The following is a 27,911-nucleotide window of genomic DNA, read 5'->3' as shown; positions in this document are numbered from 1 at the left end:
CAATCGTGATTGGGTTTGGCATGGAGGGATCCCAATCTCACATGAGTTGACTCCATCACACGAGTTCACTCTCGCTGCAAACGAAAGCGAACAAAGAGCAGTGTTTGACGAACATTACTTTCTTCGAATATATAGGTGGGAACTACCAATGCTTTCTTTTCTTCTATCTCAATATTCCAAATATCAAATGTGTCACTTGATCTAATTCATCTCCTCTTAATTATCTAATTTATTGTATACTAAAGAGGGTAAATATTCATCGCAAATAGAGACTCGACACTTGATAATATAATCAATCAATGAAACGATAGACTCAGTCAACGGTCAACGATCAAGCGACATGGATATCAATCTAAAATATTATTCTGATATATATATATATATATGTATATATATATATATATATATATATATATATATGTATGTATATATATATACATACATATATATATATATATATATATTATATTCATGTAGGCTCATATGCGGATATATGCATAATGGAATCCATTTCATATATGCGGCTGTAAAATCCGTATAAGAAGCGTATATGCGGACAGATCCAAGTCACTGCTTACGGCCCACGGCCCACGGCCTAACCCAAATATAAACTGAAGCCCTAGTTCGTTTGGTCCGGTGTCTTCGATTATACAGCTTCAGAGCGGCGGTACTAACCGGCTGCAAGCTTCGAGCAAACCTACGGTGCGAGACGAGCGGCGACGAGCCCTCTTCGTGGCTGGCGATCCCTCCACGGCAGTAGCAACGGTTGGAGATCCTATGTCGCTGTCCGTTGGGCAACAGGGTTTGTAGCGGCTCCGCAATACGATGCTTACTGCTAGAGGTGACAATTCTTCTTGATCGGGTCTTTACTGTAATTTTTAACCCCCAAAGATGGGGTTATTAGTGTTTCTGCGGAATTAAAGGTTTGCCTTTTATTCTTGCGATAGCTTATTTTAGGATTCCCATGTATATTAAAATTAGATTGGTGCACAATATGAAGACATAAGGACCTGAAATTGTGGAGATTAAATATTTTACTTTGTCCAAGGATGACATGCGGATTCCCTGATTCAATTTTATCTACCATGCTGATGCTGATCAAATCTTTGCTAGCGTGTAAGCCATGCCAGATATCTGGCTATCTAGTTCTTCGGTTCTCAAGAAATCTTCTGATTTCATTCTCGTCTCCAATTGGTTGTTTGTTTGTACTTGAGCAAATGTCATTCATCCATGATAGCAAATCGAGAGGGTAGAAGAAGAAGAAAAGGAGGGAGAAAAAAAGGGCCAAATGATGGTAATAAGGGAAAACATTAAGAAAGAAATGAAAGAAATAGTTCTCTTTTACGTATGTGCGTATATATCTCTTTTTTTGATTCATCATTAAACCTACAATTGGACCAACTGATCCATTGGTATTCTGTTCCGAATGCATTGCATTTACTACACCTTAACTGGCTTTTCTCAGTTAACTTGTGGAGTTCTAGTATCTTGATAGAATCAAGTATCATACATCTTTTGACTGTCATTGAGCTAATTAAAGAAGCTTCGACTCATGAAATGTGATTTTTCAGCTGTCATTCATTGTGCACCTGCAGTATTGAAATCTTCATCTGTATTTTTTCTGAGATTTCCGTGTTGGTTTTCTAGTGAGTTTCTTGAGACAACTATGATGTAATTTCTCATGCTATCCCTGATGAAGTAGTTTCTTGTTGCAGTGTAGTAAATTGTGGTTAGTTTGCAGCAAACAATTTTAGTTGCAGTAGATGCCCCTTCTCAAGCCGCCACCTCCTCGAATTCTCCTGAATAATGTTTCTTGCATGCGTAATGGTCAGACTGTCCTCCGCAATATAAATGTCTCTGTGCATGATGGCTCTTCTCTTGTCTTGACTGGTGCTAATGGCTCTGGAAAGACCACCTTTCTTCGTATGCTAGCTGGATTCTCACGTCCATCTGCTGGGGAGATCCTATGGAATGGGCATGACATCACATCTCCGGGAGTCTTCCAACAATACAAGTTACAACTTAACTGGTTATCAATGAAAGATGCCATAAAGGAGAAACTTACTGTATTGGACAATGTACAATGGTTTGAAGTCCTGGAAGGCAAGTGTGGGAAATCCATGGATGCTCTTGAGTTAATGGGGCTAGGTAGGCTTGCAAAAGAGAAGGCGAGGATGCTTTCAATGGGTCAGAGGAAACGACTACAGTTGGCGAGATTACTGGCTATAGACAGGCCGATCTGGTTGCTTGATGAACCATCAGTTGCTTTAGATGCTGAAGGAGTGCGGATGTTGGAATACATAATAGCGGAGCACAGGAAGAAAGGTGGAATTGTATTTGTGGCAACACACCTGCCAATTGAGATTGAAGATGCAATGTCCCTTAGGCTACCAGCAAGGTTCCCGAGGAGGAAAACTTTGGTTGATATGGTCCATTCAGTGTAAATGTGATCTCTGTTCTATTCCTCAACGATTTGTCTCCTGAACTGCAGATTCCATATTTCTTGTACTTCCAGAAAGATTTCCAAAGAAGAAAAATTTTAGTCGATCTGGCCCATTGATGTACGCATAACATATATGTTTTCTTTTTCCAATTATTTCAGATGCCACCTTTGGTTTGACATACACATAACATACATACTTTTTCCAAAGTTTATTTTCTTATTGATCAGTTGTGTTCAATTCACTGTTATTCTCTCTCCCTCTCTCTCAATCTCTCTTAGCTAGGAACACTATATTTTCATAGAGGTTGTTTAAGCGCTTGGTTGACAGTATGTTATTCTCCTATGACAATTGAGATAGTTTTCTATCATTGGATTAAGATATTAGCTGTAAAGTCTGACAAACTCCAGGAATTGTTTGCACTGGACAGACTGAGCCACGTTTGAACAGCTAAGGGAGTTCTAGCATTGCTCCACATGCAAGGTTGGACAGGAGAGGTCAATGTTACTTCAGGTATCTACCTATCTCAACAGTGGAGTAGGTATTTACTCACAATAAATGCTGCTGATTTCAATAGTTGGAACATTACCATCACCTGCTTGACTCCCTTCACATGCCTTTACTTTCACTGACATCCTCTTCTTACTGGTTTTTCTTTCAAGTGAAGGCGCAAGTGTGTCAGGTTGAACCAATTTCTTGGTAAGCTTGCTCTTAAACATGCCTTTGATCAAGCAGATAGCACTGGTAGCATCTTCCTTTGGGAATCGTTTACTGCCAATGTGATTTAGTTGGATGCTACTATGGTGCATCCAGATTGGGTTTTTAATTATATGACCGTTCTTGTGAGCAAAGGAGTTGTCTACATCTATTATGGATAAGATTTGATGCAAGATTTGGATTGACATCAATTATTCACTTGAGATTTGTTCAGGCTTGGTCCGTCTTGAGTTGACAGAGGCATGAGTTGCAAGGATGGACTCTTAAGTCAACAAAAGTTGCTTAATACTATTACTAGTCTCCCAAAGAATGTTTTAGCAATATTTGGAACTAATGTTTTAGCAATGTTGGAGCACATGAAATTCATAATTTCACAGACTATCAGCTTGTGATGCAATTTGATATAATGTGAGATCATAGGGCTTTAGTTTTGTTTGAATAATTTTCTGTATGTATTGGACTGATAAGCTGGGATCCATGGTACTGAAAGATGGTCGCTAACATTTAAAGCATCATACTCTTAAAATGCTTGTCCTGTGGTAGCTGTCATGGAACAAAGGTGTTCACTCACTCAAATGTCTTTTTTCCTTGGTGTTTACATAATATTTTAGCATTGCCCACCTCAAATATATGAGTAAGAGCATTTATACATTAAAAATATGTATTGCTTTTGTTGGATATTTGAGACATTTTCCTCTGTTAAGGTAAACCTGCGGGGTTGGAACCAATACATGCGTGCATTCATGGAAAGCTTCAGGCTCTTCGCTGACCCCTGAAGGATCGTTCAAAGAACAGGTGATGGCTTTCCTTGTTGAGGTAAACATCAGCATCATTTGGGAGTTGTCTTCTTTACCCTGCTTCTGATCATATACTAAACTCACCGTAGCGAAGTGTTGCTTGTCCTTGAGCACTTGTACCTGTTGACATTAACTAGGATTGTGTTGCAAATAGACCCTGAGGCATGGGTTCAGTGGAATCCTAGAATCTACAGTGGCTTTATTCCATCATATTGGACCAAAATTATAGGCAAGATAATGTAATTGAGAAGATGTGGGTTCATTGTTTGTTGGTTATATTAAATGGTGAATAAGATATTTTTGCGTGAACTCCAATATGATATCTATTAATTATGTAATAATAGATTAATCATTTAGATTTGGATGTCGAGATTTTATTTGTTAGCTCAAGATGTTGCAAACAGAATAATTAATTTTTTGAAAGCTCATGTCAAATCTCATGTGTTTTAGTGTTGATTAATTTGACCCCTACTTATTATCCTATATATAAAAAAAACCATAACTTAAAACTCATGCTAGTTAGTGTTGATTAATTTGACTCAAACTCTTTACCTTAATATATGTTTTCTCCTTTTTCCGACAAAACAAAAAAAGAAAGGGAACTTTGGATGGATTTGAAAGCACACTTTGCGGTGTCCAAGTTAATTGAAGTTGCGAGATTTAATCTCACTTTTCTCTCTCTCTCTCTCTCTCTCTATATATATATATATATATATATATATATACATACTGATGTGAAAAGACTGCATGACAAAATAATAGTCAAAGACGAGAGGGATGAGAGGAAAAGAACGCAAAAGAGACATTGCTTTTGACTTTGTTCCCTCGTACTTGACTACGAAAACTACAAAACTCCAAATCAGACAGACATGCAAGGAACAGACATTTTCCAGCAGCCAAGGTGAGTTGTTTCCCATGGCTGACCAGAAGATACGTGCTCTCACAGGAAGCTTCTACATTTGTCCTTTTAATTCTAATATTATATGTACGTATTTAAAAATACTTAAATCTTTCGTGAGTGATAATTTTAAAATTATTATTATTTTTAATTATTAAAAATTTTAAAAATCTAAAAATGATATATATTTTTTTAAAGAGAATATTGACATCTAATTGATTAGTGCATCGCTACACAAATGATAAATCTAATTTTAAATATAATAAAAAAATAATTTATTTTTTTAAAATATAGAAGCATATTAACTACAATGGAATATCTATAAGTGTTTTAGCTTTATAAGAATATATATATATATATATATATATATATATATATATATAAATACACTAAAATTTACAGGAGTAAATACACAAAAAAAATGATATACGAATATCGATATATAAATTTTTGCCAAAAAATGAAAAAGAAAAAGATAATACATTGCATCGTAAGCTATATATGCTTTTTTCTTGAGGAATACATTTTTATATGACTTTTACAACCAAAAAAAGGTGGTAGGCGTATGTATGTATATACGTTATATAGATTCGACCTTTCTCTTTGCTCTCTTCTCCATAAATGCACTCTCAGAGGCCTTAAATGTTGGGAGTTGGAGGGGGCTCCGTAATATATATATACATATGTAAACGAAAATGGTAAACAGGAATGGAGATAATTAAGTCTCCTTAGCTGCGAGACTTGACGATTTACCCTTCTTGATCACCACCATCCGGCTTTGGAATCTTGCAGGTTCTCACTGCCACCACTTTGCAGTAATGAAAAGCCTAGCTTACCTCGAGGAGACACTCGAGAAGCTCTAGCTTTGCTCTTAGTTGTTAGCATTAATTGTAGAGCTCGTAAGTGTTGTGTGGAAATAGGATCATTTGTCATTATTTACCATGTCATTCAAATAAGTTCTCCATTATGAAGTCGTACAAGATTCAAAGCTAGCACATTTAATTCGTAATAAAACACCAGTTCTGCTCAGGAAGCATTTAATGCTTCATATTTTCTCTTTTGAGTTTATCTTTTTCCTGTTAGATGATTAACAAAGGATATATATATATATATATACACACATACATCAAAGCTTTCACCTTCTCTCTTGTAGAATCATTTATAGAATCCAGTCTCTGTGGTGCAGCCGAAGCAATTACACAACCTTCTCAATAAATGCAATTACACCCTATCAATACAGTCTGCAATAACTCCTATGGAGTCCACCTCTCTCCTCTTCTCCCATCTCCTCTCGATCCCCTTCTCTTTTCTGTCATCCGTCTCTAAGAGCTTCTCTTGTGCTGCTTTCTTCTCAGAACCCACCATATTGTCTTACATGCATGCATTAAACCCACTATTACTTTAATTTCTCCCACACTTCTCGCCTTCTAAGAGGGAGAGAGAGAGAGAGAGAGAAGGAAGCGTGAGAAGCAGTGCTGCTCGTCCTAGGACTACGTCTTGGTTGTCAACATTATTTGGCATTAAAAGCTATGCATCTCCCTGTTCACCTCTGCGGTTTCTCGATATGTAATCCAGTTACAAGGTCTTCTCTAAGAACTTTTAGGGTTCTCCCAGCCTAGAGATAAATAAAGAGAAAGAGAGGTGAGGCTAGGGTTTGGTGCAGAGGGAGGGGTTATCCCTGCAGGGATTATGATTCCTGCAACGCATGTGGCATCGATGATCGGGATGAACAGAAGTGCCGAGTATCAATCCTCGGCGGCTCTATCTCTCGGTCAGGTGAGCGAGTCTAAGCATTCTTGTTCTTTCTATTGCCTTTTAGATCATATATGTGATCTCCATGGTAGTACTAGGTTTGCCAGGACTGACTGAGAGAAAGAATGAGATCAGTTTCTTTTGTGCATGTTCTCTAGGTAGAGTTTGGTAGAGTTAAAGATTTAAGGGCTTTTGGAGCCATTCGATGTCAAATCCTCCTCTCTATATGAGAAACAAAGAGATGAAATGTCCGTTTGGTGGTCTTTCATCTCCCTCTACTTGTTGTCTTGTTCTCTTGTTGAGGAAGATGCTATGACACTTTTTTCTTTCCTGCGTATTTTGGAGTTTTTGAAGGGTTCTCTTCATCCTTTTTCAGTACCCAAAGTTCTCTTGTGTTTTCTTGAGAAACAAATGGGAGGCTAAAACTGTAGGAGTGACATGTTGTCATCCCTTTTTCTTCTTTCCTGTCAACTTCCCTTCTTCTTCTTCTTCTTCTTCTTCTTCTTCTTCTTCTACGTCAAGTGCCTGTTTCTAACTTTTGTAGCCAAATTTGATGGATGAACAGGAACCCCCATTTCAATACCAACATCAGCATCAGCTTGTGGAGATTCCGCAGACAACGGTAGCTGAGATTGAGATGCCAACGGTTCGGGATGACGAGTTCGAGACCAAATCTTTTGGCGACAACATTGAGAATGCCTCCGAAGACGATCGGGATGGGAACCAGCGGCCTCGCAAGAAGCAATACCACCGCCACACTCAGCACCAAATACAAGAATTGGAGGCGTAATAACTCGTGCCTGTTCTTCCATTCCTTTATTGCTCTACATAAACTCTCCTAGTGATCTAAGCGGGCATGCAAGTCTCTCTCTCTTTCTCAAGATAAAAGGAATAGGAGAAGAGAACATTTAATTCTATTTTCCACAATGTTTTTATTTCTCTTTTAATCTCATTAAAAATTACCTCTTACAACTTTTGGAAATGCTTTCTGTTTGGGGAAGAAAAAGAACATGCCTTTGTTTCCTCTCAGTTTCTTCAAGGAGTGTCCTCACCCGGATGACAAGCAGAGAAAGGAGCTGAGTCGCGAGCTTGGGCTGGAGCCTCTCCAAGTCAAGTTCTGGTTCCAAAACAAGCGCACCCAAACCAAGGTTTAACCCTAAACCTCCTTGAATCGAATTCATGCAAATGACCAGAACACTTTTTGCCACCGCTGTGTTAGTCTGGTTATCAGTAATGCTCAGTCGTCGATCTCTCTCTCTCTTTCCTATTTGGTTCGTGACGTAGAATCATCAAGAGAGGCACGAGAACTCGCGGCTGCGGGCTGAGAACGAGAAGCTCCGGGCCGAGAACTTGAGGTACAAGGAGGCACTAAGCAATGCGTCATGTCCCAATTGTGGTGGCCCTTCGTCTCTAGGAGAGATGTCCTTCGATGAGCACCAACTCAGGATCGATAATTCTCGTCTGCGCGAGGAGGTTTGTATCTGTTCTTGATCTTTACATGACCTTCGAGTGCTCGGGTACTTCATCGAACGTCTAAAAATGCCGTTGAAATGCCTGCTAGATTGGTAGATTATCTGCCATAGCTGCCAAGTACGTCGGCAAGCCCGTAGTTCCTCACCAGTTATTCTCTCCGATGGCTGAGAGCGACATGCTTGGGGCAGGAGACTTACTCGGGAGCATGTTCGGCCACAGGGAGATCGAGAAACCCGCCGTTATCGAGCTCGCAGTGGTTGCCATGGAGGAGTTAACAAGGATGGCGCGGCTTAGTGAGCCTCTATGGACGATGAAACATGGTGACTCATTCGAGATACTGAGCGAAGATGAGTACGTGAGGAACTTCCCTAGAGGAATTGGGCCAAAACCCTTGGGAATGAAGTCGGAGGCGACGCGTCAGACCGCGGCGGTCATCATGAATCGTGTCAACCTGGTTGAGATGCTTATGGATGTGGTAAGAGAGTTACAGGTTTAGGAAAGCTTGTGATGAAATTGATTCAAGTTGCTTTACTTATTTGTCCATATCACCTTGACGATGAACAGAATCAGTGGTCGAATGTGTTCTCCGGCATTGTATCGAAAGCTATCACGCTCGAGGTGCTATCCACTGGAGTAGCAGGAAATTACGATGGAGCTCTACAGCTGGTATATATTGTAGCTTCATATACTGTATCTTCTCAGACTTTGCAGTTGTTCCAAGCGAACAAGGATGAAGCTTATGATCTTGAATTCTCAGATGACGGCGGAATTCCAAGTACCATCTCCTCTTGTTCCAACCCGGGAGATCTTGTTCGTCCGGTACTGCAAACACCAAGCTGACGGAAGTTGGGCGGTGGTTGATGTTTCCTTGGACACCTTACGCCCTCCTCTGGTTGCAAGGTGTCGAAGAAGGCCATCTGGCTGCCTGATTCAAGAGATGCCTAATGGATACTCGAAGGTAAAAGAACCTGTAAACCACAAAACAATGAGATGCTGCTTCTGATTCTTATCGCATGTATGATTCATTCCCCGTCGTGCAGGTTACTTGGGTTGAGCATGCTGAGGTTGACGATGGATCTGTTCATGACATATATAAGCCCTTGGTTAACTCGGGCCTGGCATTTGGTGCAACGAGGTGGATTGGTTCCTTGGATCGCCAATGCGAGCGCCTCGCAAGTCTAATGGCAAGCAACGTTCCCTCTGGGGATATCACTGGTAATGAGCTTTTCTTGTTTCTATTCACCTTCATGCTACAGCTAATATAGCGGAATGCAAATAAGTGGAGATGTTTCTGTGGTGTCGCAGTCATAACTACAGCGGAAGGGAGGAAATGCATGTTGAGGTTGGCTGAGAGGATGGTGACGAGTTTTTGTGGTGGTGTGAGTGCCTCCACCGCTCATCAATGGACTACGGTATCTGGTAATGGTGCAGAGGACGTGAGGGTGATGACCAGAAAGAGCGTTGGCGATCCTGGCAGGCCTCCCGGCATCGTCCTCAACGCTGCTAAATCCTTCTGGCTTCCTGTCCCGCAGAAGAGGGTCTTCGATTTCCTCCGCGACGAACGATCTCGCAACGAGGTAAACACAATCTTATCACTTCACAATCTAAGTCGATTTCTTACCTCTCAGTTTTGGTGCATCGACAGTGGGATATCCTTTCAAATGGTGGTGGCGTTCAAGAAATGGCTCACATCGCCAATGGCCGAGACCACGGCAACTGCGTCTCTCTTCTCCGAGTCAATGTAAGCTTATAAACCGTTTGTGGAGTACATTGATAGTCCCAGTTTCTTGCACTGGACTAACTGATGCTGATCTATTAGAGTGTGAAGTCAAGCCAGAGCAACATGCTGATACTGCAAGAGAGCTGCACGGATCCGGTCGTCTCCTACGTGATCTACGCGCCGGTGGACGTGGTCGCCATGAACGTGGTGCTTAATGGTGGCGATCCCGACTACGTTGCTCTCTTGCCCTCCGGCTTTGCCATCTTACCAGATGGCGCTTCTGCAGCGCAAGGTAGCCTCGTCACTGTTGCATTCGAGATACTGGTCGACTCGGTCCCGACCGCGAAGATCTCGCTCGGCTCGGTCGCCACCGTTAACAGCCTCATTGCGTGCACCGTTGAACGAATCAAGGCTGCATTGGTTGGCGAAAACGTTGCATGAGTCTGAATCATTTGGGTAAGAGAGAATGGTTTTGCCTGCTTCCAATTCATAATTGGTGGCTCCACATCTGTGGGTGGTCTTGTTGAACAGAGTTTCCATGTAGCTACAGAGGCCTTAGGGTTTATATTATGCTATCTCAAGAAAAGAATCATGTCATGACTTGGTACTGAGTAGCTTAGAATTATTGGTAATTTTGTCTTGAGCCCTTGAGATGATGAAGGGTTTGATTTTGTTTTCCTTGATCTGTTTAGTTATTTTTTCTTATGAGATGCTCCTAAATGCAGTTTTAGTTGTAGAGAGAGGTTGTGATGGTCTCAAAATTTCAGTAAGAAAATAAATCTGTCCTGTGGACGTGTTCTTGAAAAAGTCAAGTTGTTCATATGCTCAAAGCATACTGTGGCGGCCCACCGCGGCCGTGGGTTTCTCCCGCGTGGGCCGAACCATCGCCTCCATGGGAAGGCCGCAATCACTCGTCTTCGCGCTCTCTGATTGGGTTTTCTGGGCTTAGGGTTAGGGTTTGGACTGAGAAGCCGCGAGGAAACCGGCAATCGTGGAGGGGCGTGGAGAAGCCGGGAGTGGCCGAAACGGATCCATTCCATGGCAGTATGGGACCCGTTTTACTCGGTTGCGGGAACTTCGTGCGCAAAGTTCACATGGCGTCCGTCATCGGAGCCGAACTCTTCGTCGTCGTCGTCTAGGGTTTCATGCATTCCCGCTCCTGCCTTTTTCTCAGTGCGGCTTTCCTTCTCCATTGGCAATTTTTGCCCTTTCTCACGCATGGATATCCTCGCATTTAGGATTGTCATAGACTTTGTTCTCGTTCTTGGTTTTATCCAACTGCTAGGCGAGTAGGATCGTGATGGCAGGAGCATAAGTACGTTGGCTGCTTCAAAACTAGGGCTTTTTAACATGGCTTATGGAGTTTCCTTTTTGCCCTTTCGTATGATGGTTTGAAGTTAGGGTTTTGCCTTGGTTTTTATAGAAATTACCAATTTCTAAAAGTTTGTGCTTTTTGAGTCCCATTATTTTGTTTCATGTTATCAACCAAGGTGCGATTTTGCTTGTTATTTTGACTGTAGTGTTTATTCGGACGATCTTAAGGTGATTTATGGGCTAAAAGGAGCTCGAGCTCGACTTTCTTTTCTTTTTCCTTTTTTATGTTGAATGTAGGATCTACGGCCACTCTGTTGCAAAGATGGCGCCTGCTGTGGAATGCAGGAAATGCAAACGACGGGTCTCATCTGATAGGTCCAGTTCTCCTAATAGTGATCGTCATTCCCCTCTCAGGAGGACCTCCTTTCGAAGAGAAAGATCGCCTGCTCCTCAGAAGAGCTCTCCAGAACTAGGTCACTGACTAAGAATTAATTGAGCTCAGTCTCCAGTGAAAGCAAATGTGTCCGATCGAGCTAGGTCAGCTAAACACATGCGGCAGCTCAAGGCTAGTGCTTCACGCTCACTATCAGCACAAACCAATCGTTTAAAACGAGCTCAAGCTGAGAGGTCACTAGATAGAGAGCATGGGGGAAAATTAGGCAAGGAAGATCATGATAAAGGGAGGCACAAAAGACATATGGAGGTTAAAGATTTTTCAAGGGATAGGAAATCATCAAGAGAGAAGAATGATGGTGTTTCATCAAAATCATCAAGTCGGGATCATTCAAATTCCCCAAGGGATAGTTCCCTGCCCCTTACTAGGGCTTCGAAGGTTGGGCACGGGGTGACGTGTCTGGTGATATCTGCTCCTTGTTCTTTATTTCTTTTAGCGATCAGCTATGTTTTTACCCTATTAAGTCATTATATGCACTAGTCATGTACTTTTTTGAATGTTCACCACATACTTTTGCATGCCAAAACAAAGTTGATATGAAGAATGGACAATCGAATATTTATAACTAAGATGATCGTAGTGTTTAATGATGTATAAGACCATGCGTGATATATTATATATAAGTGCAGAGACCTTATGCGGTGCATCTGAGTTCAAATGCTTGTTTTTTGCAATAGATACTGGTTGTATGCTTTTATTAGTTCTAGATAGTAAAACCTGCCTTTCCTCTTAAGATAAGTCCTACTTAAAGGCCTTTTGGTTCAAGCAACATAGTCAGGTTGCATCCTAATTGTTTATCTTTTTGATAAAGCACAATTTGTAGGGAATGGTTTGTTGAATCTCGGATTTTGATGATGAAATCAATTGGTAAATTGTTTGATCTAATATATAATTCTATATGTTGAGAAAAGTGTACAGGTCTAACTACGATAATTAAGACATTTAACAAAACATTTTAGTTTTGGAACGTCAATTGTTCTTCTGGCGAGCTTCCGGTGATCTTTCGACGAACTTCCGACGATCTTCTTGGCGAGTTCCAACGAGCTTTTTTGGCAAGCTCCTGGACTTCTCGGTTAGTTCCGGTAGAGCTTTCGACGAATGTCTGGACTTCTGACGAACTCTCGAGCTCCCAACAAAATCTCGATCTTGACTCCGGCACAACATTTGCTTTATGTCTTACTGCTATCGTAGTTAATCCTGCACACTTTTCTCAACATATAGATTAGATCAAATAATTTACCAATTGATTTCATCTGAGATTCAACAATCTCTCCATTTTTTATGATGACAACCAATTGGTGACGGAGTTAACCTTAACTCCCCCTATCTATATGTCATTATTAAGAAAACACATTATTGAATTCAAGCCTTTGAATTCAAGTATCAAGTCGATAAGTCATATTCATTTAAACTTATCAACATGTACACTATGATATTTATCATGATTTACTAATAAGATACCACATATTTATCAATTAAAATGATGTCAAGGCATAACATCCATTTTCAAGTCTAATGATAATAAACAATCATCATTTTCAAATATGATATTAGGAATAATGAATTTACAAGTCATGCCATATTTCGCTACGTTTCAAGCAAACATTTTGATACATATTTTTCAAGTATGTATTTGACGATACCAATTATATTTAAAGTCATCAAGATATTAAATGCACAATCACTTCATGCATGATAAAATGTTTCGGGCATAGCCTTTCATTATTATTTTCATGAAATATCATCATGATATAACTTTTATAATTTGTAACATTCAAAAGTTCACAATATTAAGAATCTGATATTGCATCATTGTATGGTAAAATTAAAAATTTTTAGCATTAAAGAGATCACAATATTTTCACCACACTACAAGCAGTGCTCACTGCCTGTAGGTGGTGGTATCGCTCAGTTGGCGGTAGCACCGCCAGTAGTCACGGGTTGTAGGCGGTGGCACCGCCCACAACCTGCCCTATATAAAGAACAAGCTAGGGTCGGCGGTAGAACCGACCCCAACTCATTCTACACCTTTCCAAAGTGCCCCAAACCTCTTGATCCTCTTGCTCTCCCTCTAGCAACTCCAAAGAATCCCCATTTTTTTACTAAATCAAGGATCAGTCTCAAACATCCTTTTGGTGATCACAAGAAGGAAAAACTACTAAGGTAATCCCTAAACCAAATTGATTCCCCCTTTGCATTACTTATTCTTGCCTCTTATTTGTCTTCAAATTGTAGTCTTCATGACTTATAAAATATCCTCAAGGGATAAAGGGAAGAGGAGATTAGATGAAACCTATGACTCCCTATTTTTCGATTCTCATCAATATGCCCTTAAGTTTTCAACCATAGAATCTAGAAATGTTCATAAGGGTAAATATGTTGATTTAGAGGAATTAAGTGATTTGGAACTTATTCAATAGTTTGTTAACCTAGATATCCTCCTAATCTTTCAAATATGTGAACCTATCTATCTTAGGCTTGTTAGATTGTTCTATAATAATTTACATGTGGATGAACATGGTAGGGTCTCCACTTATCTCTTAGGACATCATATACCCATTACGGATAACGTAATTTACAACCTCATAGGAATTATAGAGAAAAATAGAGGTTGTTATTTTAGTGGATAATGAGATGAAGTATCAGCTGAGACCACTTATTTTGAAGTCTTAGGAACCATCTTTGGTAATCCTAACTTGTATATTCTTCCAAAAAGCTGTGAACATTTGCTATCTTTAAACACCAAACTACTTTAGCACATCTTGATAAGCTTTATAATTCCAAAACAATATCATCATGATGAAGTTAACCAAATAGAAATAGGAACAATGTATTGGATTATGAAAAGACATGAAAATTGTTTTGGCTACCTAATACAACAAAACATGATTGAACTATCGAAAAAGGATATGATGCTTCCATATTGTCACAGACTTAGCTGGTTTTGCCTAAGTCGTGCGGCACCCTTGCGTGTCCGTCCGCAAAGGTCAGCCTCCCTGAAGCCTCTCATTGTCCCTTAGGACCAACAAAAGAGAGAACGGGTTAGAGAGAACGCCTCAATCGGGATCCATAAGCAAACATCTCCGAAAAACACTTCATAGACAATGCAAATTATAAACAGACTTTATAAGCTCTGAACAGTGGCACAACAAAGGGTAAAATGGTCCATTACAGACCGAAAATCTCTCGCACGTGTCCACATGACACAACCTTTATTTACAAGCCTAAAGAGGCCACCAACCCAACTAAAATGGGACTATTAAGCCTTCGGCCGCTCCTTTACATGCTGTACAAGGCATGAACATGCCAAAAGACACGAACATACATAAGCATTACATCAAATACCTTGTTTAGAAGTTTGTTCGTGACATTCTCCCCCACTTATTCCTTCGACGTCCTCGTTGAAGCCTTTGTCGACACTGCAACTCCTCGCCTTTGCTAAGTCTTTAATCTTCTGCTCCAGCTACAATGCGCCTTTTGGCTCCTAGCTGCTCTCCGTTGCTGTTTTTTTTGAGTAGTCGAACCTTTGATCCACCATGCTGCTTCAACTCACCAATGACTCTGACTCTAGTGTGGGGTTGGCTGAGTTGTGTTGATCCTTGTTGATTCCTGCGGATCTCCCAGATGAAGGAAAAGACCATCCTTACTGTGCCAGTCTCTCAAATTCCTCATGCTGCTTGAACTGGGTGGATGCTTGTTGGAGCTTTAACGAGCATCGTCTCGCAAACTTCTGAAGTTTTGGGTCCTTCCTCCACAAAATTTGCTCATTGACTCTTCTTTCACTTAGTTGTCACATCCAAGTAGGTTCGCATCACTTCCGCTTTCGATTGGCATTTCGTTGGGAAATGAAGCGGACAATCTACTCTCAGTAGCACTGATCACCGTTGGTGAGGATTTGACAACTATTGTCTTCCATTATCTTCGAAGGGTCTTTGAACATATGCAGAGCTCCTCTACTGGATAGATAAGAGAATTGGGGTACTCGGTTTCGCCCATTCTCTTAAGAGTTGAGAAGGCAAAGGTTACTTGACTTCGCTCGCCTCCTCGAGGTTGTACTCCATGCATCGAGTTGGTTACTGGCCTTCGCCTGCTCTTTGCTCACACTTTTGAAGCACTTGAAGTGTTTGCACTCCTTGCGTTGAGTTAGTTACTGTGATTCACCTTCTCAATGCCATCGAACTTCTGGAATGCAGGAAGTTTTCACCCCAACTTGGAGTAATTCTCTCATAGGTTTGGTCGCCTCTGGGATTGTACCGTCTTCTCCATCAACCCTGCCGCCTACTCCACTGAGTAGCAAAGGTACATCACCGCGTACTGCCTGCTTCGTTCCTTGGTTATGCACTCTTGCATGACCCGAAGTCCTTTACTTTCGGCTATCTTGATGAGAAGCTCATTGACACCGGTCTTACGAAGTTCTTCGGCCTCTGCCCTTCAGCCTTGTCTCGGTACTTGGAGATTGCCTTTGCATGCTCCACCTCCTCGGCCCCTTTCACGACCAAGCGCTCTCCCTCCATGAGAGCAAGGGATCAATGACTTTCACGGAAGTCCCGCCTCTGCGGTACCATGGCACTACCATGCCCATGGCCCTACTATCCGTTGCCTTGCATCTGCATCCCTTTTCTTCACGATCAGTAGATATGTCTCAGTGGCACTCCTCTGAGTCCACCTCCATTCTAACTGATGCTTGATTTTGGGTAGCTAAGTCCCTCTTGACTTGTCGTCGCTTCCTCGCCCCTTTCGACCCCCTGCTTCAACACCTCTGTGTTCTCCAAGCAGTCTGTTTGGTCGATGGAAAGACAGACTGCAACTCCCATGCATGGCCTCTGCCATCACGTTGTAGGGTTTGCACCGATTCTGTTCAACTTAGCTTCCTTGGTAGCAACGTTCGCTTACTCGACCTTGTCCTCTGCATGATTAAGTCCCTCCCATGGAACTCACTGGTACTTGCATTCGAACTTTTCCCTTGGTGGAACACAGCCCTCATATTGTCACGGACTTAGCTGGTTTTGCCTAAGTTGTGCGGCACCCTTGCGTGTCCGTTCGCAAAGGTCAGCCTCCTCGAAGCCTTCCATTGTCCCTTAGGACCAACAAAAGAGAGAACGAGTTAGAGAGAACGCCTCAATCGGGATCCACAAGCAAATATCTTCGAAAACACTTCATAGACAATGCAAATTACAAACAGACTTTACAAGCTCTGAACAGTTGCACAACAAAGGGTAAAATGGTCCATTACAGACCGAAAATCTCTCGCACGTGTCCACATGACACAACCTTTATTTACAAGCCTAAAGAGGCCATCAACCCAACTAAAATGGGACTATTAAGCCTTCTGCCGCCCCTTTACATGCTGTACAAGGCATGAACATGCCAAAAGACACGGACATACATAAGCATTACATCAAACACCTTGTTTAGAAGTTTGTCTGTGACAATATGCTGATGACCAAGATTTTCATCCGATGCAAAATTCGATGTACGCACGGAAGACCCGCCTCTGCGGTACCATGGCCTTCACTCCTTGAATCCATAGCCCTTCTTGCCGTCGTGTTGTTCACCGAAGTGGAGCTTCCAGTAGCTCCCGATCATACCTCCGTATGATCTAGTCCCTCACGGGACTATATTGTGTGTATCGCATTGACACGAACTGTTCCACCACGATCCGCTACATCATGTCGCCTCCTGGTGACATCTCCATTGCATTTTGATCCTTGTGGAATAAACTCGAATTGTGAACCCTTCATGTGTGGCCTCTGCCAATACATCGCAAGGTCTCTTCCACCTTCGATTTTGTTCGCTCCTTTGGCAATCGACCTTCATCCACCCACTCTTGGGTCACACCTAGATGAAGCACCGCTCTAGGACAATCCGTCGCCTAGTAGCTCCCGAAGTCCACCGACTTCACTGTAGTTTGTGCACCATTGTCTGGATCCTGGGCCTCTACCCCTACCAGCACAATCTCCGCTGCGCACCGCTTCCTTCATGGCAACTTGAATGGCAACACTATGGCATATTCTTCAAGAGTACCCACCTCTGAGTCCTCTTGACCCGTGCTAAGGCTTTCTGAACCCAACATCGCCTCCGCAAATTGAGTCGCCTTAGTTCCTCCATCAAATGCTCCTCCGAGATAAGGTGCATGTGCCCAGAAGCTCCCTTCGTCTTTGGCATCATGCAAGATGAGTCCACTCCGTTAGAATGAAGGACCCATGGAACAACATGATCCTACTCTTACCTCTGTAAGAGTTCATGTCCTTGACCTCTGTCCAGGGAAAGCACTGTGCCTCTACTCCATGTACCAACTTCTATGCTGGCTCCCTTCATGCGGCTTGGGTACTTTGCCAAGTTACACCCAAGTTGCTCCGCTCCTCGATTTTGCATTGAGTTGATGGTGGCCCTCGTGCCCACCATTCCACGGGTCAGCCCTCCCTTGAGTCCGATCTCCACATCGACTCCAAGTGTGCCTTCATATAAGTTGCTTTGGGTCGCTCCCCCACTTGATCTCGCAATGCATCCACCAATGCATTCTCTCAAGCGAGATCATGCGACAACTCCTCGCTGCTTGCTCAGTCCATTAAGCTTCGTGGAGTCATTGTTTGTTGAGCCTCCTCAACATGTGAGGTCCGTCTCACACGATTCTCCCTCTAGAGAGCCGGGACTTATCCCTCCTGGATAACTGTTCCATTGGAGCAACATCTCTCTTCGTTCGGAGACCACCATCCCCTTGGACTACTCCGATCTGCTGAACAAACTGTGCATTGTTCTGCCTCCTGCAAACGCACTTGCTAGATTGCGACTCCACGTCAATACAGCCCCTGTTGCACCACTCAAGGCCTAGCAACATGCTGAACTCGTTGCACACTCCAGCCTCTTACGGACGTATCCTTCACATGCCGAAGAGAAAGTTCCAATGTTCCATGGCGCCGAGTTTCGGTCGTCTTGGGATGGCCGCGAACATTCCATCGTCCGCATACAAGCCCAAGCATGAGTACCGAATTCTTTGAGTTAGCAATTCCCCTCACCTCTGTGAGCTTTGCACAACTCTTTCGATCGCTGAGCAACTCATTCCACCTTGCATGGTCTCATCCTTTACCAAGCGTCATGCTTGTCTTCAGCACCATCAAGTATAGTTGTCAACGTTGAGCCGTAGCTCAAACTCAGCCATCCCAACCTTTGTGCGCTCCGCATTCTTCCAAGCTTGTCTGTTCTCGTGGTGCCTCTTGCGTGAAGGGTTGGCCATTCCTCTGAATGCCAATCTCAGATGTCCATTCTTCCAAGCTTGTCTGTTCTCGTGGTGCCTCTTGCGCAAAGGGTTGGCCATTCCTCTGAATGCCAATCTCAGATGCCCGCTCCTCCGAGCGACTCATTTTCCCTACATCTCCATGCCCGTTTTCCCCCAAACGGTCGCGCGTGTGCTGACTGCCCTCAACGTAGCCCCGCTAGGTCCCCCACGTTTGCATGCTAAGTGTTTCTATGAGTGCTTGTCCCACTCTGATACCATCTGTCACGGACTTAGTTGGTTTTGCCTAAGTCGTGCGGCACCCTTGCGTGTCCGTCCGCAAAGGTCAGCCTCCCCGAAGCCTCCCATTGTCTCTTAGGACCAACAAAAGAGAGAACGGGTTAGAGAGAACGCCTCAATCGGGATCCACAAGCAAGCATCTCCGAAAAACACTTCATAGACAATGCAAATTACAAACATACTTTACAAGCTCTGAACAGTTGCACAACAAAGGGTAAAATGGTCCATTACAGATCGAAAATCTCTCGCACGTGTCCACATGACACAACCTTTATTTACAAGCCTAAAGAGGCCACCAACCCAACTAAAATGGGACTATTAAGCCTTCGGCCGCTCCTTTACATGTTGTACAAGGCATGAACATGCCAAAAGACACGGACATACTTAAGCATTACATCAAACACCTTGTTTAGAAGTTTGTCCGTGACAATATGGTGGCCTGATCACAAGACTAATCCATGTTTATGATATAGTTATCCCGCCCCACGAAGAAGTTATGAAACTAGATAGATTTACTGTCATAAATAGAAACCTACTACGAAGATTAAGGTGTATATTCAGAAATGGGATATGGACTAAATTACCTAGAAGGACTGATCCCCTCCCACTTGATCCAGAACCTGAAACACCAATATTTAGGGGAAATCAATCTCCTCCTACTGGTCCCTTTGAGGCAACACCTCCAGCAAAGCAAGTACCCCCCTCATCTACCGACGGTATAGGGACTCGAATGGATCGATTTGACCAACGTCAAGATTAAATTTTAATTGAGTTGTAGCAGATTCATCGACAACTTAATACCTTGTTTAGACATTTTGACTTGCCATCGCCTGAATAGCTGTGTATGTCTTTTTGCTGAGGACAAGGGAAATCAATCTCTTCCTACTGGTCCCTTTGAGGCAACACCTCCAGCAGAGCAAACACCCCCCTCATCTACCGATAATATAGGGACTCAAATGGATCGATTTGAATAATGTCAAGATCAAATTTTAACTGAGTTGCTGCAGATTCATCGACAACTTAATACCTTATTTAGACATTTTGACTTGCCACCACCTGAATAGCTGTGTATATCTTTTTGTTGATGACAAAGGGGGAGAAGTTGACGAAATCCCTCTCTTTTATGTTTGCTTATTTTGATGTTGTAATCTTGTGCTTACTTTGATGTTGTGATCTCTTTAATGCTGAGAATTTTTAATGTTACCATATAATGATGCAATATCAGCTATCTCTACCCATCTTATTTTTCATCCATTTCGAACTTATTTGGCTGTTGTTGGCGCTGTTGATCTCTATTCCATGTCTTCTGATGACACCCTTATGTGAAATCTTCTCAGTCAATGAGCTTTAGTTCTAGGTAGTTTTTCATTACCTGGCCTAGGCTAAATTGCAAACCCTTCTCTGAGATGGTGAAGTCTTATCTCCGTACCTCTTTCAGCACAGATATCTCTTGTATACTGTGCTGGTATCATAGTGCTTATTAATCGTATTCATTACTTACAATTCATGCCACCAGGATGAAACTCTTTGTATTTTGGTACTATAGATAATTAATATATTTTATTATCATTTCTTTTTGTTGTGTAGCAAAAGCCATCATTTGAGCTGTCTGGGAAGCTTGCTGAGGAGACTAATAGAGTTCAAGGTAATTAACTGGTTGTTGAATAAATATCTCACATAAACTGTAAATCTCAATTCATGGTTTGGGTTTGCAAATTAACTGTGTCTACCTTTATTTCATTCTTTATTTTAAAAAATGAAACGAAACTTTTACCTGCACTTATCATCTCTGAAGTATTTACAAGTTCTTATATGCTAATGCTATGTATATATATATGTATGTCTGTATATATATATATATATATATATATATACATATACATACATATATACATACATATACACACATACATATATATATATATATGTATATATATATATATATACATATATATATATATATATATATGTATGTGTGTATATGTATGTATATGTATACATATATATATACATACATATATACATATATTTATATACATCTATATATATTTATGTATATATATATATACATATTTATATGTATGTGTGTGTGTGAATTTAGGTCTTATATGATAATACTTATTTGTCTGAATTTAGGTGTGACTTTATTATTTAATGAGCTGGCAAATGCTCACGAGCTAGATATAAATGGCAATTATATGTTTTCAAGACTGGGGAAGCACTCAGTGGTTATTTAGTTTATATACCTCAACTAATTAAACTAATGCTCATATTGATAGGATTTTTCATGATTATGCATCTCTTTCTCAGTTATGTGGAGTTTTATCAAATTAGCATCTGAAGCAATGATTGACTAATATCATTAATAAAAACCTAGAGAACGTCTAAAGCAATGATTGACTAATATTATTAATAAAAACCTAGAGAAAGGTTACTCTGAATTTACAAAACCTACCTTGTTTCATATATAGGTTTTTACTTTTCTCCTCTTCTTATCCTTGTATTTTTCCAGCATTCAATATTTTATCCTCTATTATTTCAGCTTGCTTATTTTTTTAAAATGATTTTGTCTCTGATTGACATTGGAACCTTATTTAGGAAAATTATTTGAACAAGTATTGCATAATCACTAAATTAGTTGACCCTAGCTGGTCTGACTTTTTAAATATCCACTTTAGCTGGTCTTGCATAATATGATAGTGATGATGCTCTTTAGGAAGTTGGATTTGACTTGACTCTCATCCTTTAGCATGCGATTATCAAATTGGAAATGAGTTGCTCAGATTACTAACACGGAGCCTTGAGGTCCATGTAAAACAATAAAAGAAAACATTCGGTCAGATCCTCCTTGCCACTTAAAGTCCAGTCCTGAATCCTCCTTGCTAATTAAAGTTGAAGTTTGTGCTGAGGAGTGCTGATGTAGGACAACCTAGAGGATGTTTAATGTGAATAAAGAATTGGGTAGGGAGTGGATAATAAATAAGAAAAATGTCAAAACAGAGAGAGAGGAGGCAAGAACATCATCTTAGTTTAAATTGTAAGGAATAATTATTAACTCTAAGACAACTACTAACTACATAAAGTATTTAATGGTTGTATTTTTTAACTTGTGATGTCAAGGTAAATTGTAAAATAGAGGATATCTTGGGCGAGCACCAAGTCTCCACTTAAAATGGAGGATATCGGAGATTTCTTATCGAATGGAGAGGCCTTGGAAATGAAATTGCACATGGATCAGATGAGAAGAATTTCAATTGAACTCTACAGTCAATACTGCCTTAATTCATCGGAGGCGAAATTTTTCAAGCAGGGAAAGTTGATGGATATCACATCAGATTTAATATTTATACTAGATATACAACAAAAAAAGTCGACCCTAATTACTTTGTATTGGTGATGAACTTAGGTTCAAGCTTAGCTAACATATTCGGGTTCCCACATGACACCATCTCTATGCTATTCGGTTCTTATTTCTTACATTGACAATGAAGAAACAAATAAAAAATAAAAAAGGAAAGAATTATATTTCTATAAGGAAGATAATCATGCATGAAGGAGAAATATTATTTGATAATGTAACCTGAAAATTTTTCTTATCAAAAAAATACCAAATATAATATGTTTAAATCACTTTAATATTATTTTGTTTTCTTTCCTGTTAATTATTCCTACGTAGAAACTAGGAATTTTAATGGGATTATCAACTTTGGAACGAATAGTGATTCCCACAAAATGTGTGTGACGGATGTGTGGCCTTGGTTCCCTCCCATGTCAGTTGGAGGTCTTGGAGCAAGGTCAAGATCTATCACTCTGCCTTCCTCTCCTTTCCTATCCTGGATAAGCCTATTATTTATACCCTGTTGAAACCCAATCATCTTGAAGCCAACTTACAATGAAGACTTGTGATTCAACTTCTCAGCAATGTAGGCCAGCTGGATGATCCAAGGCCTTTCTCCTTGACAGAATTGGTGATCTTTGAATTGCATTATTTGTTCGTTATTGTTTAATTAATATTTTTGTGAATCAGGCTTTTTCTCCTCCTCTCTTTACTTTGTTTGTTTATTTATTACCCACTCCCCACCAAATTTAAATAACTGTCTTGTCAAATAATCTTTATTCTTCATGAATGTCTTCTTTCTTTTAAAATGATTTACAAGAAAATTCTTTCCTCTTTTCCTTTATTTATTCCTTCTTTGTCAACCTAGAAAAGTAGAACAGAATTGTAACCGAAGTTGCATTGTGGCAACTCAAATATTTTAGTTGAATCCGAACCCTAGTTCATTAATCCAAAGTTATTCAGGTCGAACTTCTTTCCTAGCATGTCTAGTATAAATATTAAATGTGCTTGATTTCCGACAAGTGTTGAGTAGTAAATACACAATGATCGAAGAGAAACTAAGAGTAACTGAAGTTTAACAGGAGATTAAATGTATTGCATGGGGTCCCCTTTATAGATGTCGCTGGACCGTACGAAGATTGGTGGTACCATGTGGGTCAGTCTTCATGATAGATGCCCGTTGGCATCTTCTTTTCCCCATTTTTCTGTTTATTAGAATTGTCAAGGCTTCTAGTTTATTCGAATCATTTACTTTTTGAACTTTCCCAGAACTATTCCATTCAACATAAATTGCTAATTATCTTCTCAGATAAACAGAGCCTCTATATGTGCACCGGCAGAATCTTTACCTTTGTGGTAGAGAAGAGGGGTTGCAGACATCCCAACAGATCATCCATCTTGTAGCAAACAACATGCTGTTATCCAGTATAGGTTAGAATTTTGTTTGCTTCTATTATTTGATGATGCCATGAGATTTTCTTTTCAATCCATATAGTTCTTTTCAGGCTTGTTGAAAAGGAACAACCAGATGGTTTAACATCAAAACAAGTAAGGTAATATAGTAAACAAATTAATTGTTTATCTTCTTGCTGCATGGTTTTTTGATAAGTTGATGGCTATAATGACATTATATATATATATATATTTTTTCCATGAACTCGTCAGGCCTTATCTAATGGATCTTGGAAGTACAAATGGGACATTTATAGATGTAAGATTTTCTGACTACCATTTTTATCATTTGTTTAAAAATATAAAACTTTCCAAATCTTCATAATCAGTTGATTTATCTCATTTTGCATTTTTAACTTGGTATCTAGACTGGCAGGATAATCATATTGAACCACAACATGGTATTATGAACTTGAAAAGGATACTATTAGGTTTGGCAACGGTAGGTATGATTATTAGTTTCACATGATTTTAATTTTGTTTCCTCTGGATATAAACATGTTCATTTCTCTTTTGCAGTAGTAAAACCAATGTTAGATCTCCAATTATTAAATGTTAATATGACCTCGTGTTTTTATAAAGCATAAGCCACGACAATGATCGCTAACTGTGCTCATGTTGTTGCACTTGTATTTCAAAGTTATTTTATTCTAATCGGCATGAAAGCATGACTTGCAAATTTTTAAATGAGAGGAGAAGAAGCTGCCCCCAATTATGGTATAACTAACTCATCATCATATCTAACATACGTCAATATACTTGCTTGCAGCCAGGAATATGTATCATTACATGAGAACCCGGGTTGAAAAGCCAATCCTAAAGGATTGTTGATCCAACAATCAGTCCGTTGAAATTGCTGCATTTGTTTTTGTTATTGCTGGCTTAGCCATTCTGGTGAGCAAAATTTCTGATGCTTTAGAGTGCACTGTTTTGTTCAGATAAGAGCTATTTTTGTATATGATTTTGACGATACTGGAGTTTCTCTGATGCCGAATTCACATTTATTGTTTCTTTTTATCATGTTTGGAGGAATTCTGTTCTAATAAGATTCATTCGCAAGTAACTCATTTTGTCTGAGGGGGCATAGTTGATCGAGGATCCAGAATGGGTTATTTGTGCGTTGGTAATCGTTTGTGGTGGTGTTCGTTGGTCATCCGCTTATTATACGTCCAATAAAAAGACATCCAGGTACGTAAACTTCTTATTTCTTGTAAGTTTCATGTCCTATTTAACATCATCTCTTTTGTTTGACAAAGAAAAATTGAATTTAGTTAGAGCTTTATGCGAGCATCATAAAATAGGAGTGTGATTTCTAAGTAATGGATTTCTTTTCGTGTTATAAGTCTTTTTTAATCTTTTTCTTGAGAGTTATACTTCGAAGAAATTATTACGTCTACACGAAATCAGTCCTCTTAAGAATATTGATTTTCTTTGAATATTAATATCAAATGTCAAATAAAAATGAGTGGATATCAATTTTCTTTTTAAAGCTATTTTTAATTAATGTGAGGTGAATTGAAATGTCTAATATATTTGCATGTACAAGCATATGATATGTGGAAATTATTTAATTACAAAAATAAATGTTAAAAATTATATTAAAATTTATATATTTAGGAAAGAAAATTATTTAATTTTATTATTTTAAAATTTTAATTTTATAAATTTATTTTTTTAATCGTGAGATTTTAATGTTTTATTTTTATAAATATAAAGATCGAAATTGGAATGCAAGATTAATTACAAAAGTTAATTTATAATTAGTCTGAGCTAATTTGTAATTAGCCAGTGCCTACCTATATATTAGCGCTATATTCACCTTGAAATATTGTCCTCATAAATTATGCTCGCGAGCGAATCAAATTCAACCCAAATCCCAATCATGGGCCCACAGAAGAAAAGCTCTCTTCTGTGGCCTTAAAAGAATAAGCTTTACGGAGCTCCACGGAGTCGATCATGGCTTGGTGGCCGCCTCGGTCTCCTCTCGCCACTCCGGCTGCGTCTCGCTCCACGAGCGCGGCCGCACCCCGAACCTAAAGAATATTAACATCTCCGCCGCCTCGAACACCTTCCACCGGTCCAGCGCCGCGTTCCACACACCGCTCACGATGCAGTAGTTGGTGTTGTACGGCTCCCGGTGGTGCGCCGCATGCGAGGGCCGCGACACCAGCACCCCGGCCTCCTGCAGGGCCGCCACCGCCGCCGGCAGCCGGCTCCTCTTCTCGTGCGCCCACGCGTGGAACTGCTGGCTCAGCATTACGCAGCCGGCGCACGTCCCCACGAACGCGTGCGACGCCGCGTCGCCGCCGCCGCCGGCGTAGAGGAGGGCCTCGATGGGCAGCACGGCGAGGGCCACGGATCGGGCGAGGGCGTGCAGGTTGTTCGCGAACTGCCGACGGGTTATGGTCCACGGCCATCGGTGGTGCCCCTGGAAGGCCTCGATCTGGGAGCCAAACACCGGCGTCGACGGACCGCCGTAGTTGTCGATGGCCCAGTGGTAGATGCCGGTGCCGAGGTCGGCGAGGATGTAACCGACGTACGCGGCGAGGAGAGGTTCCACGACGGAGCCGGAGTCGGCTGCGGCGGCGACAGACTTGGCCAAGGAGCTGAGCACGGAGGCAAAGCCGGTGGCGACCCACGCGCGGTGCGACCACTTGGAGCGGAGGGAAGAGGGGTCGTGGATTGCAACATTGGTCGGACTCATGCGGGTAACGTCGTCAAGGCGGGGCGGGGCGGCGACGGCGGAGGGGTGTGTGGAGATGGTGGCGCGACATGGGCGGTGGTGGTGGCGGGGGACCCTGGAGAGGCGCGAGTAGGGGGTTAGGGTGTACATTTGGCGGGTGGAAGAGCTAAGGAAAGGGAGGAGAGGGAGGTGACTAATAAATAGAGATGGAGGAAGAAAGGAGGTGGTGGTGAGGAGCAGAAGGGGTGGCTTGTGGTGGTGGAAGGGAGCACGTGTGTGCGTGGAGGGCGTCGAGCAGCGTATTGGAGTTTGAGAGACGAGAGGGAGAGGTGGTGGCGGCAGCCGAATTGCTTCGGTGAGAACCACAGAAGAAGCATACTGATGTGTAATAGTCTGTGGACAGCGTCAATGTTGTACGCGGGAAGGTTATGGAAGGTCAGCAGTTGTGGCTTAGGAGTGGCCGAGTTCAGCTGCTGTAGAATACTGGTCGGAACCAACATTTAGCTTCTCGTCCTCAAACACCAGAAAAATAGAGAGAGCACAAAAATATGCCATCTCAATTCCCAACTCCAAATTTGTCTGACGAACACATATTAAGAGATAAGACAAAAAAAAAAAAGATGATAACGAGTAGAAATGAAACACATATTAAGAGAGTGAAGAAGAAGTAGGACATGAAGAAAGGCCCCGTAGAGGAGCAAGCAAGGTAGAAAAACTGCAGGTGCAAGTGCAGTTCTGGAGGAAGCAGTGAGAACCATCTGAAATAAGAGAGAGAAATAGAGACAGAAGTGAGCAGAGGAGGAGGAATGTAGACTCGGATCAGCTGGTGGGCGAGCGAAGACATTTCCAATCGAGTATGACGAGGGGGGACGTGGGAGATCTTGTGCCACTCCCTCACACTCCTCCTGCCTCCTCCAGTAGCATCGTCGCACCGATCGCTCGCACAATACTAATCTTCATTTCTTTCAGGCTGGGAGGAAGGCCGTCCTCCGGCATCCATCGGATCCGCAGACTTAAAAGAGAGACGGAAGGCGCCTCGAGGCGTTGGGTAGTGACCGTGGATCCTCGCATGATTCCGACGATAGCTCTTGGAGAGAGGTGAGACACTGAAACCACGCTTATATTTTGTGTGTTGTGATATATAGAGTTGTTTTTTATATTTCTACAGTTTAGTTAATATAATTTTACTTGAAAAAAAACAGAAAACCAGAGCTATACACGAAGTATTTGAAGGCATCAACTAGTTTAGCTAATAAAAATTTTAACAGTACATAACAAAATTCTGAACTCAAATTTCATCTTCGTCAATAAAAAAGAAGAAGAAAAAACCAAAGATAAACTGATTGTTTCTACTCAAACT

At 41.2% G+C, this 27,911-nt stretch overlaps 4 protein-coding genes across 9 annotated transcripts; 3 read left to right on the top strand and 1 right to left on the bottom strand.

Annotated features, from left to right (window-relative positions):
• The first annotated feature begins 649 nt into the window (after positions 1-649).
• On the top strand, positions 650-2,545 carry LOC135624400 (ABC transporter I family member 1-like). Its single transcript, XM_065127955.1, has 2 exons — positions 650-841; positions 1,716-2,545. Exon 2 carries the CDS (start codon positions 1,764-1,766, stop codon positions 2,442-2,444), a length of 681 nt encoding a protein of 226 aa, XP_064984027.1. The 5' UTR covers positions 650-841; positions 1,716-1,763; the 3' UTR covers positions 2,445-2,545.
• Positions 2,546-6,140: 3,595 nt separating this feature from the next.
• LOC135624398 (homeobox-leucine zipper protein ROC2-like) lies at positions 6,141-10,534 on the top strand. Its single transcript, XM_065127947.1, has 11 exons — positions 6,141-6,629; positions 7,171-7,391; positions 7,636-7,753; positions 7,890-8,078; positions 8,167-8,553; positions 8,643-8,744; positions 8,836-9,036; positions 9,119-9,293; positions 9,384-9,655; positions 9,724-9,819; positions 9,898-10,534. Exons 1-11 carry the CDS (start codon positions 6,543-6,545, stop codon positions 10,237-10,239), a joined length of 2,190 nt encoding a protein of 729 aa, XP_064984019.1. The 5' UTR covers positions 6,141-6,542; the 3' UTR covers positions 10,240-10,534.
• Positions 10,535-10,731: 197 nt separating this feature from the next.
• LOC135624399 (FHA domain-containing protein DDL-like) lies at positions 10,732-24,889 on the top strand. 6 transcript variants are annotated; one of them, XM_065127951.1, is made up of 6 exons: positions 10,732-11,968; positions 20,667-20,724; positions 23,726-23,847; positions 23,922-23,964; positions 24,082-24,127; positions 24,638-24,889. In XM_065127951.1, exons 1-3 carry the CDS (start codon positions 11,663-11,665, stop codon positions 23,818-23,820), a joined length of 459 nt encoding a protein of 152 aa, XP_064984023.1. In that variant the 5' UTR covers positions 10,732-11,662; the 3' UTR covers positions 23,821-23,847; positions 23,922-23,964; positions 24,082-24,127; positions 24,638-24,889. The 6 variants fall into 6 exon arrangements, with proteins under 6 accessions (XP_064984023.1, XP_064984022.1, XP_064984025.1 ...); XM_065127950.1 differs by having other exon boundaries at positions 24,245-24,889; XM_065127948.1 differs by having other exon boundaries at positions 10,734-11,968; positions 23,922-23,969.
• A 793-nt stretch (positions 24,890-25,682) lies between these two features.
• Positions 25,683-26,737, bottom strand: LOC135625654 (fatty acid desaturase 4, chloroplastic-like). The gene has a single exon (XM_065130730.1). It carries the CDS (start codon positions 26,699-26,701, stop codon positions 25,823-25,825), a length of 879 nt encoding a protein of 292 aa, XP_064986802.1. The 5' UTR covers positions 26,702-26,737; the 3' UTR covers positions 25,683-25,822.
• Between the last annotated feature and the right edge of the window lie 1,174 nt (positions 26,738-27,911).

The sequence above is a fragment of the Musa acuminata genome, chromosome BXJ2-10, assembly GCF_036884655.1.
Source record: "Musa acuminata AAA Group cultivar baxijiao chromosome BXJ2-10, Cavendish_Baxijiao_AAA, whole genome shotgun sequence".
NCBI lineage: Eukaryota > Viridiplantae > Streptophyta > Magnoliopsida > Zingiberales > Musaceae > Musa > Musa acuminata.
The sequence above is the reverse complement of the archived record's forward strand: the minus strand, read 5'-3'. Positions and strand labels throughout refer to the sequence as shown.

What these genes read in the sequence shown, in the direction of transcription:
- LOC135624400 (XM_065127955.1), top strand. Translation starts at nt 1,764, where the DNA reads ATGCCCCTTCTCAAGCCGCCACCTCCTCGAATTCTCCTGAATAATGTT.
- LOC135624398 (XM_065127947.1), top strand. Translation starts at nt 6,543, where the DNA reads ATGATTCCTGCAACGCATGTGGCATCGATGATCGGGATGAACAGAAGT. An exon ending in TGCCTAATGGATACTCGAAG is followed by an intron (nt 9,037 to 9,118) that starts GTAAAAGAACCT and finishes CCCGTCGTGCAG; the next exon opens with GTTACTTGGGTTGAGCATGC. An exon ending in TCCCTCTGGGGATATCACTG is followed by an intron (nt 9,294 to 9,383) that starts GTAATGAGCTTT and finishes GTGGTGTCGCAG; the next exon opens with TCATAACTACAGCGGAAGGG.
- LOC135624399 (XM_065127951.1), top strand. Translation starts at nt 11,663, where the DNA reads ATGCGGCAGCTCAAGGCTAGTGCTTCACGCTCACTATCAGCACAAACC. An exon ending in GGCACGGGGTGACGTGTCTG is followed by an intron (nt 11,969 to 20,666) that starts GTGATATCTGCT and finishes TTTGTTGTGTAG; the next exon opens with CAAAAGCCATCATTTGAGCT. An exon ending in GGAGACTAATAGAGTTCAAG is followed by an intron (nt 20,725 to 23,725) that starts GTAATTAACTGG and finishes TTATCTTCTCAG; the next exon opens with ATAAACAGAGCCTCTATATG.
- LOC135625654 (XM_065130730.1), bottom strand. Translation starts at nt 26,701, where the DNA reads ATGTACACCCTAACCCCCTACTCGCGCCTCTCCAGGGTCCCCCGCCAC.